This window comes from Vidua macroura, chromosome 1, assembly GCF_024509145.1.
Source record: "Vidua macroura isolate BioBank_ID:100142 chromosome 1, ASM2450914v1, whole genome shotgun sequence".
Taxonomy (NCBI): Eukaryota; Metazoa; Chordata; class Aves; order Passeriformes; family Viduidae; genus Vidua; species Vidua macroura.
The window spans coordinates 36382260-36403347 of record NC_071571.1 but is presented as its reverse complement, the minus strand read 5'-3'; the positions used below and the strand labels follow the sequence as shown (position 1 = coordinate 36403347).

General features: G+C 36.8%; 1 protein-coding gene across 5 annotated transcripts in view; it reads left to right on the top strand.

Moving 5' to 3' along the window:
• The window catches only part of SATB1 (SATB homeobox 1), a 92127-nt gene that overhangs the window by 26275 nt on the left and 44764 nt on the right, over positions 1-21088 (top strand). For all 5 annotated transcript variants that reach the window (XM_053980510.1, XM_053980499.1, XM_053980528.1 and 2 more), the window contains 3 exons: positions 399-525; positions 1246-1369; positions 19161-19272. In XM_053980510.1, coding sequence (XP_053836485.1) covers positions 399-525; positions 1246-1369; positions 19161-19272 — 363 coding nt within the window. The remainder of the gene's footprint in view (positions 1-398; positions 526-1245; positions 1370-19160; positions 19273-21088) is intronic.

The window sequence follows — 21088 nt, the reverse complement described above, 5'->3', positions numbered from 1 at the left end:
TGGTTTTATAGACTGCAAAGTAATTTTTCTTGCGCTCAATTCTTGCATTGCAAAATTCTTACCAATTTGTTAAGAGGAATGCTGTTATATCATGTCCTATTGAATTCATGGGAACTTAGGAAAATATTCTTCTATACATATTAAAAAAATCTCTACTGCAATGTATTTCTATAATTTCATAATATAGATAAGGCCTATCCTTGGTGGTATGTGGGTGGGGGGTTTGGGGGGGAGTATTCTTTTGTTTTGCCAGATTTAAGAGGTTAGAAACAAAGGTGGTGATCTTGTTAAAATCAGATATTTCTTTTGCCCCTAGGAATTAGGTAAATCACTTACTTTCAATTTTTCCTGCCCTTCTTGCCCACTCCCCCTCCCCTCCAAAAATTACAATCCTGCAGGGCTTATCCAGGTTGGGAAGTGGAATCCAGTTCCACTCTCCTATGTGACAGATGCCCCTGATGCTACAGTAGCAGACATGCTGCAAGACGTCTATCATGTGGTCACACTGAAAATCCAGTTACACAGGTAAGTCATACGCAGTTCTGGGATGTGAACTGTTACTTGTCTGCTCTTAACTGTTAATATTGCTTGTATTTAATTCCCACTGTGCTTTGTGCTCAAAGGCTTGCCTAAATTCCTTTTTAGTTACTCTAATTTTTCTTTAACTTACAGTATACTATTGCAGAAAACTTTTATAGCTCTGATACATAGATTTTCTTTGGATATCTCATTAAAACTATATTGCATTTTAGTCAATTAAATGATGCATTACAAGAAGGCATTTTACATAAAGTTTACTTAAGAGAAAAATATTTTTGCATATCATGAACAGTACCATCTGTGTGCATTTTGTAAAAGAATGACTTGCTCGCACTTATTGTTGTTGTCTAGGTTCTTAAATTTCACAGCAACAAAAAAGAAAAAAATGGTTAATATATTAATGTTTTTCATGATCAGTCGTGAGAAAGCATTACACCTTAAATTGTTTTACCAAGCGCATCAGAGCAGGAAGGTAGAAGTAACATGAAAAAATAGTCGCCACATGCAGCTGATGTATAATTCATGCATCAATACAGCAGATGTGTTGTATAAAGTAATTAACTAATCGGAACAATCAGGAGACCGAGAGCAATCTCCAGATGCATCTGCTTGATGCGCAAAATGAAATCTGTCTGTCTTAAAGGAATGTTCTGCAGCAGGATGCAATCTTGTAATAATCCCTTTTCTAATCTGTGTTTCAAATAGTTGCCCTAAACTAGAAGACTTGCCTCCTGAACAATGGTCTCACACAACAGTAAGAAATGCTCTGAAGGACTTACTGAAGGATATGAACCAGAGTTCATTGGCCAAGGAATGTCCCCTTTCGCAGGTACTTAGCATAACATGTAATAAATAATAAAGCAATATAGGCAACATTGATGTGAGATTTGAGATTTCTACAGACTGTAGTAAGTAGTACCCGTGGAGTGGATCTGCCAAAAATGCAAATGCATTTGACCACTTCATGATCTTTATAAATATGCCTGGTTCATTTTGAACATAGTCTTACAACATTTCCCATGGGGAGTCGTGAAAGGTTGTTTACACCACACTAAAATCATCTCACAGCAAACTGGATTTTAACTGGTTTTTGTCTGCAGTCTTTGAACTGCTTTGATGCAACTACTTTTTTCAAGCACGTGTGTTCAAGATGTTAAAAGGCTCTTTACTTACTGCTGTCAAAAGTACTATTGAATCTGAATGCTTGTTAGATAACCTACAGTAGTTTTAAATGCTAATTCATAAACTGAGACAGTCTTTGGCATGCTATATGAGAAGGGAATAAAGAATAAAGCTCTTTGGGTGATATGTTGTTGTTGCAAAGAACCAAAGGAAAATCAGTCATTTATTAGTTCTAATCAAAATATACCTAAACAAAAATGAAACCTCAATTTATGCATTGCTAAATATTGAACCAATGCATTCTTCAAACCGATGCGTTCTTCAAACCTTAGTCGTATTGTTCTATTTTTGCCTTTCTTTTTGTTCTTCTCTTGTCAAATTACTGCAAAGGCACGACTCATTTTTCTATGCAGTATGGTGTCCAATGATGCTGTGGTGGGAACGTGGTATTTTTTCTACCTTTTAAATTTTAAAATGTATTTCATTGTGGTGCAGTGGAGACGAATTCAATATACAAATAAATGATGCCAGTTGTGGCAGGGAGGGAGAAAGAGAAATTACATGAAGGTATTTTTATGGGGATTTTATTTCTTTTGCTTAGAATACTGGAGTCTTTGTCTCTGAAAGACTTCAGTTAATCTACAGGAGACTACGCTCCTCTTCTGTCTAGTTTTCATGAAGAGATTAGCAGACTTATTTCCATCACTTTTTTTCCCCCTACGGTTAGATTGTTTTCATGATGTGGCTCCAATATAGGAAGTTTTGAAGTGGAAATAATCAAAATTATCTTCACTGGTTGCAAACCATTCCAGTAATATGTCTGTGAAGTTATCTTGTATGTACCTACTGTAAAAGCATGTGATCTTTTGCACTGCTGGCTTATGGAGACTGCAGATAACTTGGGATTTTTCTCTGTTTTAATCTAATAGTGCTGCTTTTTACTTGATACTGATGGAAAGCAAATAACTTCTATTGAGGTGGAATATCTCATTTCTATTTGGATATTGTGTTTCACAAAGGAGTTTCTTTATATAAAAGCAGAAAAAAAGCTTTTAAAATGAACGCTTTACTATAGAAAGTATCATGGTAGTGGAGACAACTCAATAATTACATTCTTCTAAAAAATTCTTTCAAACAATATTGAATTTTTATGTAATAACTTTGATGGACAAAAAACCACCTTTCTTAATAGCAGCTCTTCAAGTTAATGCTTGAGATGACTAAAACTCCACACTACAGAACTCTGATTTGGGATGCTTTGTTTACTGGTTTGTATTTCTTTATTTGTAAAAGAATATACTTAAAGCCATGAGCTTCTTTCTGTTGTTAAAAGTGTGCTTATTACTTTTGCCATCTCTGTCTTCACCAGTGCTGCCACAGTTGGGTTGCAAGAATTTAAATAGCTGCTGCTTTTCTTTTTTCTTTAAAAACCAAATAATATTAAGCTTAAAGTACATTTATTTATTTATTTATTTATTTATTTATTTATTCTTAACTTTTGGAAAAACAAGCTTTTACAGTAGTTGATCACGAGCCCATCAGTCAGTTTAAGTCTTCCTGTTTCCCTCTGGGAGCTTGAGGGAAGATGAGTTGATCTGACAGTGTCCTTTTCACATGAGTAAATTGATCTGAATACTTCCCATATTTGCCTTACCTCTAACTCCTTGTATATCATTCCTATGGAAAGGACACTGATTTAAGAGTGCCAGTGTTTTATTAAAGGTATTAAAGTTTTTGAATTGCCCTGTCATGGCGTGCTCCTGCAGCAGAGGTGAGAAGTAAGAGCAAGGCAGAGGCCAGGAGACAGCATTTATTTAGGGGATCCATCAAAGCATAGGAAATTCTTCTGAGAGCAGAGAAAGGCTCTCTCCTGTTATGTTCTTCCATGGGTATAGGTAATGCCATATGAAGTGCTTCATCATAAATGCAAACTAATGCAGTGACACCGTACCATAACTTATTAACACTGTTGTGGATATAATTTATTAACCACAGAAAAATGACTCAAAGTGGAAACGAGAGTAGTTATCGTTTTCTGTCACTGTCATTAGCAATACTCTGTTTTGTGTAGGTATGGAAGGACTTGCTTTAAAGTAATTAAGCCGCTGTGCTCAATGCATGGCATCTCTGAAGCCCCATTTTCACTTAGTGTTTACTCTATTTTCTGAAGCAGTCTTGCATTTTGTATATTAAAAAATTGCTCATATTTGTTCAGAATACTGGCATTCTATGTACTGAAAAAGCCTAATAACAAACAAGCCAACTATTTTATAGTGCAGACATACTTAATAACTTGAAAATACATGAACAAAACTTTGATAACCAGTCTGTTTCAATTATAGAGTCTTGAAAACTTAACATTATTATTTGCTAGAGTGTGTTTGTTTTTTTTTAATTTCTTAGCCATTTATTTTCTTGTCCAACTAAAACCCTGAGGTGTAAAGGTACGAACTCTTCATGCCTTGATAAAATACCACTGTGACTCTTGCTCTCATTAGGAGAGTTGAATACATGGTACTTTTGAAGCTGCTGTAATTTTCACTCTGTGACTGTATGCCCACCCCTGAAGGTCAGTTTTATTGCTCAGTGTATGAGCCCACATCATGGAGAATCCCTGTCAACATGACTTGGAGCGCTTAGGACGGACCGGAGCAAATGCACGCCTCTGAATTGCTGTGGAATTACAAACAGCCATTCAGACATTTAGCCTCAAATTTTTGGTATCAAGCAGTCAAGGTAAAAGGACACTTCAAATTTTGCATGGAAAACCCAAGTCTGTTCTGAATTATGCACTAAAGTGCATATTTTCATGCTTTACATCAGGTTTGCGTATTTTATTGCTAGAGACTGGCAGTGTGTGCAGATGCCGACTGAAAGACCTTTTGCATTTGATACGCACAGCTTGGTTCATTTCTCTTTCCTCTCCAGACCTCTTTTGATCGGGAAGGTAACTTGGAATTTAATCTAGGGCTCAATTTTGGGCTGTCTTGTGCATTCCATTAAATTGGTCTACCTCGCGAGTGGCCTAGATCTCATTTCCCTCCTGTTTTGGTTCTTCAGTCTCCAAAGGGTTGTAAAGAAATTGTTCTACCATCAATTCTTATTTCTAAACCCTTGCACAGAAGCTCTACTCTACGTCAGCCTTCTGGGAGCTGCTCTAAAGTGATCAGACAGGCAGGCAGCTCGGTTGCATTTACTTACTTAATGTTTGTCCTTCAATGTCTTGCCTTAGTCTTAGCATTTTCATACTTCACTTTCACAGTTTCGCTCTCTTTTGTTTTTTAGTGCAGAAGTTTCTTCTTACTTCCACAGTTAATAACTGAAATGTTATTGTATTATATATTTATTCTGATATTAATAAGGGTTTTTTTCCTCTTTTGCTTCTATTGAATTACTACATCTTTCTCTGTTTCTCTGTGTATTTTATAAGTATGAGATATATATATATATATATATATAGTTTGATCAACTTTTATGATGAAGAGGAGAGCAACATGGGGTATTAGTCTAAGAAAAGGACAGGAAATCCTTTTGATAATTCTAGAACAAACTCACCGTGCTTTTGAACATTTAGATGTATCCCTTATCTTGATTTCCTGTAACCTTTTCCATGAAAAGATGATAACAAGTCACCTACCAAATGAAGAGATTGTAGAGATTAATTAGTATCTGGGCACTGCTTTAAAAATATGGCAGTGATCAAATAACATTGACTTTTCTACTGGTATTATCTTTCCTGATTTTGTTTCTACAAAAAGATATTCTAAATGATTGTTGTTAGTATTCACAAACAGGCACTAACAAAGCACTGCAAAAGCCCTTCTCAAGCAAGGTATTCTTTTTCTTACCCCGTAGTATCCTGAAATGTGAATGTATTTGGTTGGGGTTTTTTTCCCCCTCCCTTTTGCTCATCCTTTGACACTGCTTGTATCTAGTCTGACTCTCAGGACAACCACAAGTCAGTACATTATAGATGAGAAATTCCAGGCCTGATATATAGTAGAATCTGAAATCTCAATGGCTTTTTGTTCAGTATTTTGTAGGCGACATGCAGTTTTTTAAAAAAAAAAGGTATCCAGAGGCTGTGATACTAAGAGACACAGTAATTTACAGACTATTTTAAAATTTTTGGAAGATATTTGTGTGTTCCCCCCCTTCCCCCACCTATAATGGCATTTACATAATTTTGCTCTTGGTGATGAGGGAATAGCGTTATTTTAGTCAGAGGGATGTATGCTTGCATTGCATGAAACGTATGCATACACAGTACAAGTGCTGGTACGGTACCCAAGTCTGCATAGCTTTGCACTTGTGACAAATATAACGATTCTGACTGCATTTTTAACAAGCTTACATGCTGTAGTGAGTGATTCTCTTCACCTGACGTGGGCATAGTATAGATCATATATTTTCCTTTCTGTTCAAATACCCTGCCCTGAATTTGCATGCTGTTTTGTTCAGACTTTATGAGATCTGGCAGAGACAACAGACAGAAAGCTTTCTTGGAACATCAGTGTTTCTGAGTTCACCTGATGTGAAAGCACTTGGCCACCATAGCAAATAGGCAGCTCAATAGAAATCCTCTCACATTTCCACACTGCTGTTCTGATCCACCCTTCCAAAATCCTAAGCAAAAAGTTGTGTTTGCCAAAATTAAAATTTCTGTACCTATAGATAATCAAGGAATGAGCTATTAAGGGTTGCCAGAATATATACTTTTTATGAGAAGTTTTTGATTCATGCTTTACTGAACCAAAAGGTGTTTTTTACCCCCTCCCCTTTCACTTTTACCTGCCTAGACCTGAGATCAAGTCCTTGGATTTCTTTGTTGCTTGTAAGTCTCTTCTGTCTTCCTCCCTTCCCCCAATAATTAATAACCTAAGTAAGGAATGCAGCTCTTTTTTCTGCTTTAGAAGTTACTGTATTTTAGATTTTAAAGATGTCATTAATTATTTCGGGGAAGTAAATCCTTGAGGGCCTGGGCTCAGCTTTTGGCAGGCAGGGCTTTTCAACCCACCCCCCCAGTTGCTCAAGAGCATTCACTGTGATGTCTCTTCAAGCTGACATGGTATCTGGATTTTTAAAATATTTGCAATTAACTATTAAAATTGGTGCCTAGAATTTTTAGTCATCCAGATAGAATGGGCACTGCAGAGCCTATTGCTGATGGGATGAGCAAGATGTATATAATAGGTGTTTGGGTAGAGCTGTGTGAGGACATTCACAGGGTACTCAACCTTTCAATCGATTGATCGTTTGATTTATGTTCTTTAGATGCACCTAAACACTCTCATTGTTAAAGCTATGCCAGTCTATCTGCAACTGTTTTATCTGCGTAGCAGCACCCTATGAAAGGCAAAAATATATAGCTGTTTTTTTCTGCCTCTTCATTAGAATTAAGTATAACAAGGATGTTAAGTCACTTTCCAAATCAGTTATGAGGCCTGAAATTATTGTGGGAGGAGGGGGAAAACACGCTTTTTTCTTCAAATAAATGCAGTATCTGACTTCAGGGGAGTCTGTAAGGTGTCAGTGTGTACCTTGGTATCTGTGCTGTAATGTGATCTTCTGTTTCTGCTTCTGAAAAGTGGAGGAGTCCAAGAGAGGAATGGTGCTAGTGTTGAAGGTTGTTTTGTTTTGGTTTGGTTTTGTTGCTGTTCTTGTTGCTGTTTGATTTTTTTAAATTTTGTTTTTACATTCCTAAAGTCAGGAGTTAAAAGTACCTGTCCTCCACCAGGCTCTCTTGTGAAAAGTACAGAATTAATGCTTTTTTGGGACTGTGCATCCCACTTTGAGTAGCAACCGTTTTTGATTGTATCTCGGCAATTTTGAGAACTGTGTCATATGAATGAGTATCTGCATCATATGGACTTCAAGTTTTAGGGAAGTTACAGGATGCAAAAGAAACACAGCACGTTTTCTTCTGTTTTCCTCCTAAAGCATGCATGTGTTGTAGAACTGAGCCCTACCTGACTTCTGTTTTCACTCAGTGTTCTTGAGAATGGTATATAGAATAACTTGCATTTCAAGTATTTGTAGTGATGTTCTTCTTTTTGTAGATAGACATATACACATAACCATGTTTTGTTTTGTTTTGTTTTTTTTCTTCTGGGTAAATTTAATGGGTTAAGAGGCAGTCAAATAATGCACTTCTACAGAATTTTGTATTCATTCCTATTTGTTCATGTTTCTTGCATACCTCTTAGCACAGTCACGGCCAAGTGCAAACCCTGATTCATTTATTTTTTCCATAACTTTATTAGAGAGTTAACAAACCACTTCTCCAGTGTTCTTTAAAGCAAGATTGCAAATAAATCTTTCTTTTTTTTTTTTTTTCTTCTTATTGGCAAATTTTTGGCTGTGGAGTACTGCACAAGTATAAACAACATGAGAGATCCTTTAACATAACATGAGAGAGCCTTTAGTCGCTTTGCTCCCTAGCTTTGGAACTCATTGCCAATTGAAGTAAGGAAAGCTTGGCTGTTGGGACTTTTAAATCTAGACTTAAAAGTTATTTGTTCTGTTTAGCATTTTTAAAATGATTCTATTAGGAATTGTATGTGCTTCAGTTTTAATTTTAACTCATAATGATTGTAAAGCACCCTGGGATGCTTGCATGAAGGGCGCTACAGAAACCCAAGATTGTATTGTACTGTGTTGTAATGTATTGTATTATTACATGGTACTGGAGTTGGACCACGGACAATTCATAGAGAAAGCATTTGAATACTTAGCTAACGATAAGGAGTTGGGGGGGCAGTACTGTCTTTTCTTGCTTCTTTTCCCCCTTTTCTGTCAGTTATTTTATTAAACTAAATTAACATGGCAGTTATTCCCTAAGAAATGCCAGCATAATTTACTGCTGCAAAGGGGCTCAAAATGTAAACCAGATGATAAACTAAAAATAAAAAAGTCCACATTAAGATTTAATTGCACTTCCCTTTCTATATTATGTTCTTATGTAAAATACATTACAAAACAGTACATTCTTTATCACTTCCTTCACTTTTAACTGAATTTCATTAACAATAAAGAAATATATTGTCTCTATTTTCAGTAATGTCACTTGACAGTTAATCCCTTAACTTGATGTACATGTCTTTAAGATTTTTTTTTTTTAATAAAGAACACGATAGCACTGACTGGAGCCAAGTATTGCACAATCATGTGATTTGCAAGTTTCCCAGCTCGCAGCTTTGCCAGTGCAGGTCAATTCACACCTGCCACACTTATGCCATTCTGGTCCTCATGTTGCTTTTCCTCAGTGATTGTCAGAGGTAGAGAGAGCTGTGCATGTGGCTCCTTCCTTCCCCCCTCCCTCCCCACTCCAAATGTGTGGTAAACCTTGTGCATTGGAAGTGTCTGCTCAGGAATTAAATGGAGTTTAATTTCTGTCCATTAGAAAGCTGCGATCCACATCGCCAATTAAGCCTTCTATTTAAAGGGCGAGGAGATACGTATGTCTACATCTTAATCACTGCTGTGACTGGTTTGCAGAGACCTTCTCTGACTGGTTCAGTTATTACTAGCAGTGGTGGGAGGCACAGGGATCAGCGTGGTTATAAAACCTACCCAAAAGCTGAGCAAATTCTGTAGGTGCTGTAGCGTCACTGTCAGCAGATTTGAAGCTGAAGTACATCTGTGTTAGGGGACGAAGGGGTGTAGGCATAAAGATGAGCCAGGGAAAAATTACTTGCATTGGTAATAATTTTTACCTGGCAGGAGCAAAAGCAAACAGGACCCACTTGTTGAGAGGCAGTGCTCAGAGACATGCAACTCTCACCTTGTCAGGCCAGACTCATTGCATGCCTTCACTATAATCGTAACTTAGAAGAAAAGAGATGAGCTTCTCAGACTGAGCAAAACTCTGAAAGCTTGCTCCCCCACCATCACCACTTTTTTTCTTTTTTAATTAGTAATTAAGTTCTTCCTTTTTATATCCAAGAACCATGGTAGGAGAACCCTAAGGCAAGGGTGAACTTTGTCTCTCTTTCCTTGGACACTTCCTTAAGAGCAGCACAAATGGTATCAGATTCCACTGGTGCCTTGCAGCAGTGATCGGAGGACAGGTTTTTCAGGACAGTAGCAACCTCAGATATGCCTCACTCGAAGCCGTGGAATAAACTGCTCAAAAGGGAAAAGTTCTCTTCCTCAGAGGTGGGAAAGGATGAAATGTTCTCCTCATGTACACCTGTCTCATTTATTTTTATTTTGTTTTTTAAGTACTAAGATTTCCTACACTCAGAACTGCAGTTCTTCTATAAGCTTGTACCAGAAGAGGGGAAAGCATGCCTGGCTGTGCCTCTGTTCCAAGGGATTTGAAAATTTACAGTAAACTGTCAGGATCTCTAGAAAGGCCATTGATACCAATGTCCTTTGCATGTGTCTCAGTTTTTCATCATCACAAAACCCATCAGAAGGATGGTATCATTGGTATCAATGGCCTTTCTAGAGCCAGAGAGATTTCAGCTCCATAAGTTTACCTAGGGTGTTTGTACTTGAATCAGTATATTGGGACTTCCTTAGAATTTTAAGGGTTGTGTGTGTATTTATATATATATATATATATATATATATATATCTCACAATAAAGTTCCACCAAGATATATGTGCCAGCTTGCACATCCCCAAGCTCCTAAAGGTGTGTTCCTTACTCTGCACTTCTTGTAAGGAGAATCTTTGTGTGCTAAGTCTGATTCAGCTATTTTTTTTAAATTTATATATTTTAATGTTAATGCAATGACTACTTAAGAAAAATTTAGTAGAACCCTAGAATAGAACCCTAAAGTGCACATACATATTCCTTACAGAAAGCTAGCTGGAACATTTCTCTTTTGAGATACCTTCATTGAATCTTGGATCTTTTTATGAATTCTTCAGAGCATTTACACTTTTCACAAACTCTTGTTAGTGAAAGACAGCAACACAGAGGCAAAACTAATACCTTGGTTTACACAGCTGCTTACAATGTCACCTTTACAATTTTACACAGCAAAAGTTAAGAATCCATAGTGAATTTCATACTATAAATTAATTTTCTCCTGACAAATTTTATGGTTTTCTCAGTAGAGGCATGTGACGTGAAACAGCAAAACTGAGACTTAACCATTTGAACAAAGGATAGATAAGGGATGTTACATTTGGCATAAGAGGGGTATTTAAGCAAGCAGAGGCATGAGAAATGCACTCTCTAGGAGCAAAAATCAATGAAGTTCAAAAAGCTAGTCATACATTCAAAAAAAGAAAGAAAAAAGGTAGATGAAAGGTACATTTAGAGGTTACAAAAAGAGATTACAATGGCTGTGATGAAAGATCCAGCACAAGAAGTCTTCAGATAAATACTTGATGATTTCTCTAGCTCAGCCACTGGTAACTTGGCTGAACTCAGAAATTGCTGGATGAAGTTCTAGGATCTCATTTTATGTAGATTCCAAAATGGATGCTCAAATTGGCCTCTTTTGACTTTAAAAATCTGCAAAAACTTATGTAGAAAATGGAAAAGAGATCAAAGGAAAGGCTTATCCTTAACACCAAAAGAAATTCAGCAAGACAACTGTTAGCACTACTGAGTCTGATGACTTCTTGTCTGGACATTGTGCCTTAGGGCTCATCTTCATGCCAGACATCTGATGCTTTGCTTAGCAGAACAGTGGAATCTGAGAAGAGACTTGCTGAAAATCATGTCCTATTTCCCAGAAAGGAAATCTTCCTTAACATGGTGGGTAATATTAAACAAAAACTGAAATGAAAACAAACATTGTGGCTGGAGAAACATAGTGCAATTATCAACATCTCTATCAGGAGTATGTATATACTGCAGATTTGTAGAAAATTTTACAGTACACAAAGCTGACTTTAATGCATTAATAGGTCTAAAATGTCTTGTATCGCACAAAGCATTTGCATTAGATTAGTATTTGAAAGCACATTCATTTAGGACAAGCATCCCAGATAGGAAACAAGGCAGAAGCGCTCTGACCTGGCTGGAACAGAGTGGTTGGAAAGAAAAGCAATTCACCAGAGAGGAATGCTGACGGTGTCTCATATTTTCACCAAACCAGTCTGTGAGGTCTCCAAGACCCAAACTACCTCTATTCCCATACAAGAAATGCTGGTTTGTATCTAGGATTATTCGGATTGTCCTCTTGGGTTTCTAGTTTCCCCTAGTCCCATTCATTGCATCCCAAGAAGAGGCGACTGCAGGTGCACAGGCTTCATGTAGTCCATAGCCGAGTGTAAGAACAGCAGCCTTCTGGAGAGAGGTTGAGGCTGTCACCACACAGAACTGGTAAGGAGGGATGTATCTTACCGTGGAGTAGTTTAATTCTGGTTCTGTGGACTTAAAGTCCAGCCCACGTTGGAGCATGGCTTCTGGGTTTGTCTTCATCCAGCACAAATTCTGCCTGTACCAGATAGTGTTGTGGTGGACACCAGTGGGGAGAGCTCCTGAAAACATGTATCCCCAGCTCAAGCTGAAAGAGAAGTTTAAAGCAATCTATTCATTTCATAACAGCTCTTTCAAATGGATTCCTGGCTGAAATGGATAGCACATTTCTTACCCATGGAACTATCAAATTTCAGGGCTTTGCTGGCAAAGGCACTTGCATAATCAAAATCTTAGGGTGTAATAACTCACCCCTCAATTTCATTTTCATTCTGTGAAATAAACCAAGAATTAACTTATTAAATAGTGGTTATTTTGCATTCTGTATTTTATCCAAGTTGTTTTTAGGAAGGGTTTAGCCAGGACTTTTACTACTAAGTATCTGCCATTTACAAATCGTGTGCAGTAGAATTGGGATTCTTAAAAACATTTGTGTTGGACATCTGACAATGAAGACAAAAATGCGTTATGTCTCCTTGTCTTTTATAGGTTGAGGTTGTGACTTCATTTTCTTTCTTTTTTTTAAAATTTTTTAGTCTAAGGCACTGTGCCATGAAGCTTGTAACGCAGTTATGAAGTTCTTCAAATCTGAATTAACATTTCCCACCTACCTATCTTTCTCTCTTTTAAGCTTTTAACCTTTGTAGATATAAGAGTAGTATCTTGGGAAGCAGCTTTTTATTTGAGCTTTATTTATATCCATCAGTGGGAGATGCTCAGAAAACACTGGGAGAATGCTGCTCTGTCATGCAGCAACTGGGAATTTACATTACAGAATGGTAAAAATAGTGCAAGGATCAGTTCCTTCAGATGCTGAATCCTCATTTCTGATTTTCAAAATCTTCCCATGTGTGGGTATATTTCTATCCATATATAAATATATGTGTATATATGTATATATAATTTGGGTTCTTTTAGTTTTATATCTTCCCTCATTACACCAATGTAGCTCTATGTTTACATTAATACATACATTTATAATACTTAAAGACAACATAAGAGAGAAAAGGAGGAGGAGATAATTTCAGTTTTTCAAGGATAGGAGAAAGGAGGAAAGGCATACTAATGTATTGGAAGAAAAGCTTGTGCCGTCACTGTAAATCTGCCTTTTATTCCATTTTAACTTATATGACCAGCATTTGCCATGCAGATCCTTATTCTCCTGACCCTGGCAACAGTGTGGAGGTCAGATAGCCATCCAAGTGCAATGCCAAAGGCACAAACAAAAGTTTTTTTCTTCTCTGTCCATCTGTGGGTTTTTCCCTGATCCTACATGTTTATAGGGCATATGACAACAAATTCAGTTGCATTATTTGCTATAGTTCAAGCTAATGGACCAAGGAATTTCACATAATTCTTTGTACAGTGTAGTTAAACTGTCTGTGTCAAGATTTCTTGCCCAAAAAACAGCTAGTGGCTGGATATATTTGTCCTGCTTTTATTCAGAATGGAAGATGATATTTCTCTGCCATGTCATAATACTAGGAACAACAGTTTGCCCTGGTTGGGTTTTTGTAGTATGTGGTCTGGCATAGGCTCAGGCAGGCTAAAATATTTTGATTTGGGGATAATCTTGTGTTATCTGGTTGGGGCTTGAATGTTCCCTTCTCATTTGAAAAAAGGTTAACGTGGAACCTCCTGAGAAATAAGCGCTCGTAAGTGTTTGGCTTCTATTAGAACTGATGCTTGCTATTTCCACGCAAACAAAAGCCACTGATAGTGGCTAGAATAGGGGAAACAAAATTTCTCTGTCCTTTATGAAAAGATCCGCCCCCCCCCATCTGCCCCCAAATCTTTAAGTTCTGTTCTGCAACTTTATCACTGTTCAAATTAGGTCTAGGGACAAAAGCTTATAGCTTTTCTCTTTTACTTTTTTTATAAAAAGCATGTTAAGTTTGCAGCATTGGAACATGCCTCCCTGCTGGTGTCTAGGGATGTAAAGCAGAGGATTTATGGGAGACAAAATAGAATCAAGTCTTAAAAGTTTGGCTTTAAAAAATTGAGCCAGTGGTTTGACAGATTGTTCAGTAAATGTTCATTTTATTGAGAATTATAAAAAAGGTGCTTAACGCCTCTGTACCATTAATATAAGACATTAAAAGGGTACTGTCAAGATTAGTGTTTCAGCTCTGAAAATTGACTGTAGGGTTTATGGGCAGCACTGTTCATACTCTGCTTGTAAGATGAGGTATCTTCTACTTACCGCTTTACAAAACCATTATGTTGTTACAAGGCTTTATACTGAAAAACTTGATAAATAGTAAAATGTAAATAAAATCCAATTTGAAAAGTGAGAGGATAGTTGCTGCCTGTCTTATAGCCAGATTTAGCAGATGCGGGTTTGAATGTAAAACAGTTGTGAAAATAGCCAGTGTAAAACTAGTGCAAAATTAAACTTGTGGGGTGTTCTGTTTTCAGTGTCTGTCATTGTTGAAATACTCCATTTCAAAAGCATGCATTCCTTTCTACAGAAAAAAAAAAATCAGATTCCTTAGTTGAAATTAATTAGCATTCAGAAACCAGATAGCATGTTTTTGGGTATTCATGAGATCTCTGTTTGAAAAAATGTTTTTAACTTGTAGAAATGTGTTGCAACACACAGATGGGAAGAAAAAGAAAAAAAAATCTCTTTAGCAAGCACTGTGTGTAAAAGGAATATTACATTTTGCACGCTCCTGATTACCCTGTGTAAACAGTTTTTGACATCTGTCTTTATAGTTTTCGAGGAGAGGAAGACTTTGTTAAAAGAACCATTTTTATACAGCAGTCACCATTTCAGTCTTGCTTTACCTGTATTATGAAAGCAGATGGTCTGCATGTCTTTTGAATATTTATAACTATCAAAAACAATCTCTTGCTATTCACCCTTAGGCTTATGAGATGTCAGGACTGTTCTGGTTGAAAAAAAATCATCTTGGGTGTTTACAGAAAGGGGATTACATTAAGCTGAAATGACTATACATTTTCCAGTTTAATATTTGTCCATCAGCTGTTTAATCGTATTTAGATAATTGTGTAAATAAGTTGTTGCAGCCCTTGCCCCTTCCACTGAGCAGGCTTGAAGCTTTAAACACCAATGAATGAGTTGCGAAAAAGCTCAGATTTTTTTTTTCCTAGTTAAACAACCTGGAAGGCCTAAATAAGTTTTGGTTACAGTGCTTCTTTTGAGAAGAATGTTTAAATTGCAAAGGAATCCCTGATATCTAATTCAGCCGAGTTGTTCTAGGAAGCTGCTGTGTCTGTTACTCTCTCCTAAGTCTGTTAGCATGTATTTGCTCTGTGTAAATACTGCAGCCCAAGTACCCCTTCATGAGGCATGAAAACAACCTTATTCTGCCCATATAAAAATAATTTTAAGGTTATTTAGTGGAAGTTTTGGGACTGTGGGGGTTAAAAGCTTTTTTGACTGGAAGCTGAGCAATCACTGATAACAGATTTTGCTGTGGTTGGTTGATTTGGCAGAAAAGCATGAACAGTTTTGGTTTAGATGATTGAATTAACCTGATTAACATTGTTTTTGTTGTTTTGCAAAAAGGACAACAGTATACTTTTAGCGATGATCGAGCAACACTTCACCTGGTTGAAGAGCAGTGTTAGAGGCAATGACTCAGAAATGCCTCTCTTGAAGCACCTGCAGCGGTGGCTGCAGCAACGAGCCGGCATGAAAGGCTCGGGTCCTTCCCATATCTTGCAGGATGCACCTTGCGTTAGATTCTGGCACAAAACAAAAGGTGTCTGATGCTACCATTTTATTGGGTTTTGTTTGATGGGCATATGAAACGATTCCTGCTTGAGATTTATGATATTTCCCCAGGGAGTTCCCCAACTTCTTTGAGAAAAAGATGGTGTCTGGTATTTAATCTCTGGTATTTAATCTTCCAGAGAAAATGGGATTTGGTTCAATCTACGCTGGGTGAACCTCAGCTGAACCTCAGAACAAATTCTACCCCTACCTTCACACAGTTGTTGGATGCCTAATTATAATTAACTTATTTGGCTAAAAAAAGAGCACTTGGGCTGCAGCAGATGGTATCATTCCAGAATAGTGGGATTTCTGTGAAGGTGGCACCATTTCAGATGAGATCTCCCGATTCTCAGAACATGACTGCAAGTGATGTGGTTGGGGGGAGGGAGATATGGGAGAGGAAAAAGAGGGAAATTTGAGATCTTGAAGGCTCACAACTTAGTTTCATGGATAAACTACAAGGAGATAAGTTAAGACTGCTTATCTGTGAACAGTTTTTGCGTTCTCTCAATTTTCTTTGCAACATCTGAAAAAGAAATCTGATTGTGAGTGATGCATGTGATGCATTTGAATATTTGTATGATATATTTATATTCGTCATCCTTCTGTGGGGGGGGCATCTGCCTCTGTGCCTCACAAATAAGGAGAATATGTGCTGTAGTACCAGGATATGATGTGCTTCAAATACAATAATTTTGATATTGATTATTGATAATTCAAGGCATGGGGAACTCCTCATTTGTAATGACCCAGGTAATACGAAAAACATCAATATGCCTTCAGTCTAGATAGTAAATCTCTGAAGACCACTAACTCCTGGGGTTAATCTTAAGTTTTAGGCCATAAGCATACCAGACATTTATATATGTAGATTGGTATTAAAATGTACAAGAATTCTATAGCAACAGGAAATTTCCATAGCCAAGTGCATCTCTCTGCACTAATGTGACTGCACGTTTGATGACAATAAATAAAGAATAGAAACAATGAAATTCAGTGTTGTCAAGATATTTTCTGAGTTAACAAGGTAATAATATTTTATCTGGCTTGTAAAATTTTGCCTTCAGTGAATTAGTAAATAAATCATTGATTCCTCCTGATGAGGATTCTTAGCGTAGGTAATATCACTTGAATGTTTGCATGAAGTGTTCTCAAAGAAAATGCAGGATAATTTTCATTTTTAAATGTGTTTATAATGTCTGTCTTTTTTTTTTTTTAATCTACTTTGAAGAGCAGGAGTGCCATCACAGTGTTAGCCACCAAAGCTTGAAATTCACATTGTGTCAGAGAAGCTAAAACTCCCAGCAGCGTTTCTTAAACAGACCAGTCCCCTATTTGGTTGTAAAGTCACTGCATTAAATTTATTCCTGAAGAAGCAAGGGATGTGTTGCAAACTGCCATGTCATTTGTGTATTGTTTTTGTAAAATGACATGGAAGGGAGCACTAGGAAATCTTAGACAAACATCTTCAATAACAGGTAATTTACTAAAATTAATATACGTGTTTTCATACTTTAAGTTAGTTAGGCAGGAGAACACATCTGAAAGGGGCAAAACAAAATAAGAGAAACCCACCTTGAAATCTAAATGACATCTGCAAAATACACATGAGATGGTGTGGGATGATGGCCTCTGACAGGTACAGTTCCCCATTTTGCACATACAGATCTGCAGTTTCTGCAGTAGTCTGTGCAGTCATATAATTTGCCAGTTCAGATCCACAGGACTTTTAAAATCACACCTTATGCATCGTGTGCCCATGTTTAATCTATAAAAGAGCTTAAAAGATAATTTTGTACATATTAAACATGTATACTGCTGTTATACCGGAAGTTGGAATTGGGTTCAGCTGAGCTTGGTTCTGATTATTCAGGCTAGACTTGTGGTAGTCTATTAAAATTTCACTCTCCTTTTATACCACTGACAAAAGACTTCTAGCTAGTTTGAGAAATGCCAGATTAGTATCAAGAAATGGCAAGAATTTTGGTGATTCAGAGAATCATTAAAATACCTGCCTGGGGATATCCACATTTGGCATAAATAATACTGCCTCACTCTAGCAGTTCTGAGCCTCCACGAACACCTTGCTACTGTGCAGTGCCTCAGAAAATTATTATATTGAACTTCACTAAGATCAGTAAGGAAGGTACTCAAGTCAGAAATTGAATTAGCCGTTTAAAAGAAAGAAGATATTTTTTTGCATTTTTACTCCAGACTCTTCCTTCCATTGGCTATTGTAGTTGCTGGAACAAAGGGTTGATGCTCTAAATGATTCTTCAGACAGCAGAAATATATCTAAATGTTACATGCTGAATAGTGAAAAAATGTGATAATCAAGGCTTTGTCTTCTTGACTGTCATTGCTGTTTTGATACACTGGACAATTCTTGTAGTTAAGCCAAAAGTAACTACTTTCCACATAGACATTTAAAGGGTGGCAAAGTTCAGTCTGTTGAAATTATATTTGCTAATTTTGTTGTTCATACATCATATACTGAGTATAATTTTCAAGTTGGAGCATTATCTCATTTTGCAAGGCTTAGTCTTAATTGATTTGTAAAAGAATGTACTGGAACTGAAAGTTTTATGCATTGAAAATTCCACTATTTTAAAATTGGTCAAAACTGAGCAGAAGGTAAATTTCTCACTGTAGCTATCTGATATCTCGAGAACCTTTGAGAAAAAAAATCATCTTGATCTTCCTTTGGTCTATTTTACAGCTAATATTCAGTTACAGAATTAGACATGACAATAAGCTTTTCATAAGCCTGTTTTTGCAAATCACTTAAAATACCCTGTTTAGGAAAAACAAGGGTTCATCTTGGGTTATTAGATACATATTTTATTCTACTATAAACCCCGTATTTTATCCTATTCATAGGTCATTCATATAAAGTTCTATCCTATCTATGTGTTTTTTTGGTGTCTACTCTTTTATAAGTGGCACAGAGGAACTGGACATGGGTAACTTGGGTCACTGCTTGCATTTGTAAAGGCAGTGTAGGAACTATATGCCTGTGTGGCGTGTGAAGGGTCAATCAAATTTAAAAGCAGAAAAAGGATGAACAAAATTCACTTTCAAGATTAGCATCTTCTGTCCAGAGCCCATCCCATTGCTTGATGTTTCTTGGTCGATAACTTTGTTCTTCCCTTAGTACATCTGCTATTTTTGCTCCCATTTATAGTATACCTTGGTTTGTTGTCATGCTCAATTAATGAGTTTTTTAAAAGGCTTTGGATGATAGGATTTAAAATGCAATATGGTTCTCAAACTTTAAAAATATATTGGTTCAACAATTGAAATAATTTGTGCTTTGACTTGTACTGCTCTGTATTACAGATTTTTTTTTCTTCTCCCCTTTTCACACAGAGTATGATTTCTTCCATTGTGAACAGCACTTACTATGCAAATGTCTCAGCAGCAAAATGTCAGGAATTTGGAAGGTGGTATAAACATTTCAAGAAGGCAAAAGATATGATGGGTAAGCAAAAAAAAAAATTGCCTTGATGGTGGTTACATACCATTATGTGTCACATTGAGGTCTGTCACAGTCATATAAGAAGCCAGTTCCCTTCATGATAAGTTTAGGATGCTTTTGATGAGTAGATGTAGAAAGTACATATATAGTGAAAGAATTCATTTAAATAAATATTTGCTATTGAAACAGCCAAGCTGACTTGGGTTGCCAGAGATGTAAAGCTGTCATTCTGTAAATCTAGAGATCTTCTACCACCCAGAATAATTGTTTAGAAAACCTGTTCCTGGAACTGTGACGAACTGATTTTTTAATGTGTATATTTTTTTTCTTGTGCTGGCTAATGTATATTTAAAGAAACAGGCTTCTACTGCTATCACTACCTTCCAGCAAGAATGCTGTAATTTTATAAATTCATAGCTTTCTCTAACCTTGGGACCCTAATTTCAATTAATTTTAGCAAATAATGGTTGTGACAATTGTTTGCTTGTTGTAGTAAGCACAAGTAAATTATTGGAGAAAAAAAATCTATCAATTCTGTGATACCTTTTATCTTTCTTAAACCTGTTCACATAATTTTGAACACTTTATGTCAGAAAATTTCTACATAGATTTCAACAGAATGGAAAAATAGGACCTCAATTTGGATTGAATTTTGAGCTTGACTTAGCTTTCAGTATTTGACGCAAAATCATTCATCTACCCAAACGGATTCCTTGCCTTTTATAGCTTAAGGCTGTAATGAAGACAATGCATCACTTTTGTGATAATTGCTTGAATTACTGTTCCGAGTAAATGGCCCACTTGGGTTGATCTCTACTTTCCCTGAGTGAAAAAAGGCAGCTTCTTTCCTTAATCTACTTTGTACCTTCCGTGCAACATGGAACCCTTCTTCTGAGACCACCAAATTTAGTGGTAAGACTTCACTTGGTTTCAGATGGTCCATGCGTGAGGCAGCAGAGTGGCCAAATGGGCAGAGTGACCTTTCCACAGCAGCCTCTCCCATGTCCTTTGCAGCAGTGCTCATACATGGGGCAACCCCTGCAAAATTTTACTTAAATGGTCTGACAAGACAGGTTAATCTTCCATTCATTTGGAGCCAGTGAAGCCAGCGAATAGAAAATGTGTGTTAGTGTATTCTTGTGTAAACTAATACTGGCACAAGAGGCAGCATTGCCCCCAAAGCTACATGTGTGAGGAGTACCTGGGCCTCTGCTTGGGTATTGATCCAGGCTATGGACACCAGAACTCTCTGCAGAACAAGTGGCTTGCTTTTTATTTATCAAATTTCTGCCTGTGATAAGACGGGAGGAAGATGAGTATGCAGGTGAGAATCCAAGTGCTGATTTCTTCATCCAGCTCTGACACTTGTGAAGGAAAGGGTGGCCTTGCACTGATGATTGTTAGTGAAGATCATAACTACTGTGACGAGCTCAGACATTGCCTTGGAAAAAAAAAAAAGCCTTACTAAAATAAGAAAAAAAAATTGCTATAACACTTTTGTGAAAATACTGGACTTTTGGTTTTTAAATAAAGTTTATTTTCTTAAGGCTATTTCCAGACCAGAGCTGCTAAAGCTCTAGAATAAAAAAAGTTACAAATGCTGATAAAAAGGAGACTCCTTCATATCAACCTTGACTTATTTTATATTGTTTAATCATGCACAGGAGGGGAACTGGAAGAACTCTTGTAGTTTAAAAAAACTGTGCTGTTATTTAAAAAGGAGGGTGTGTCAAACACAGATGAGTTAATATAAGAAAAAAATTCAACCATGTTGCAAGTCACTGAAAAAAAACATGCATACATGGTTGCAAGATAAAGC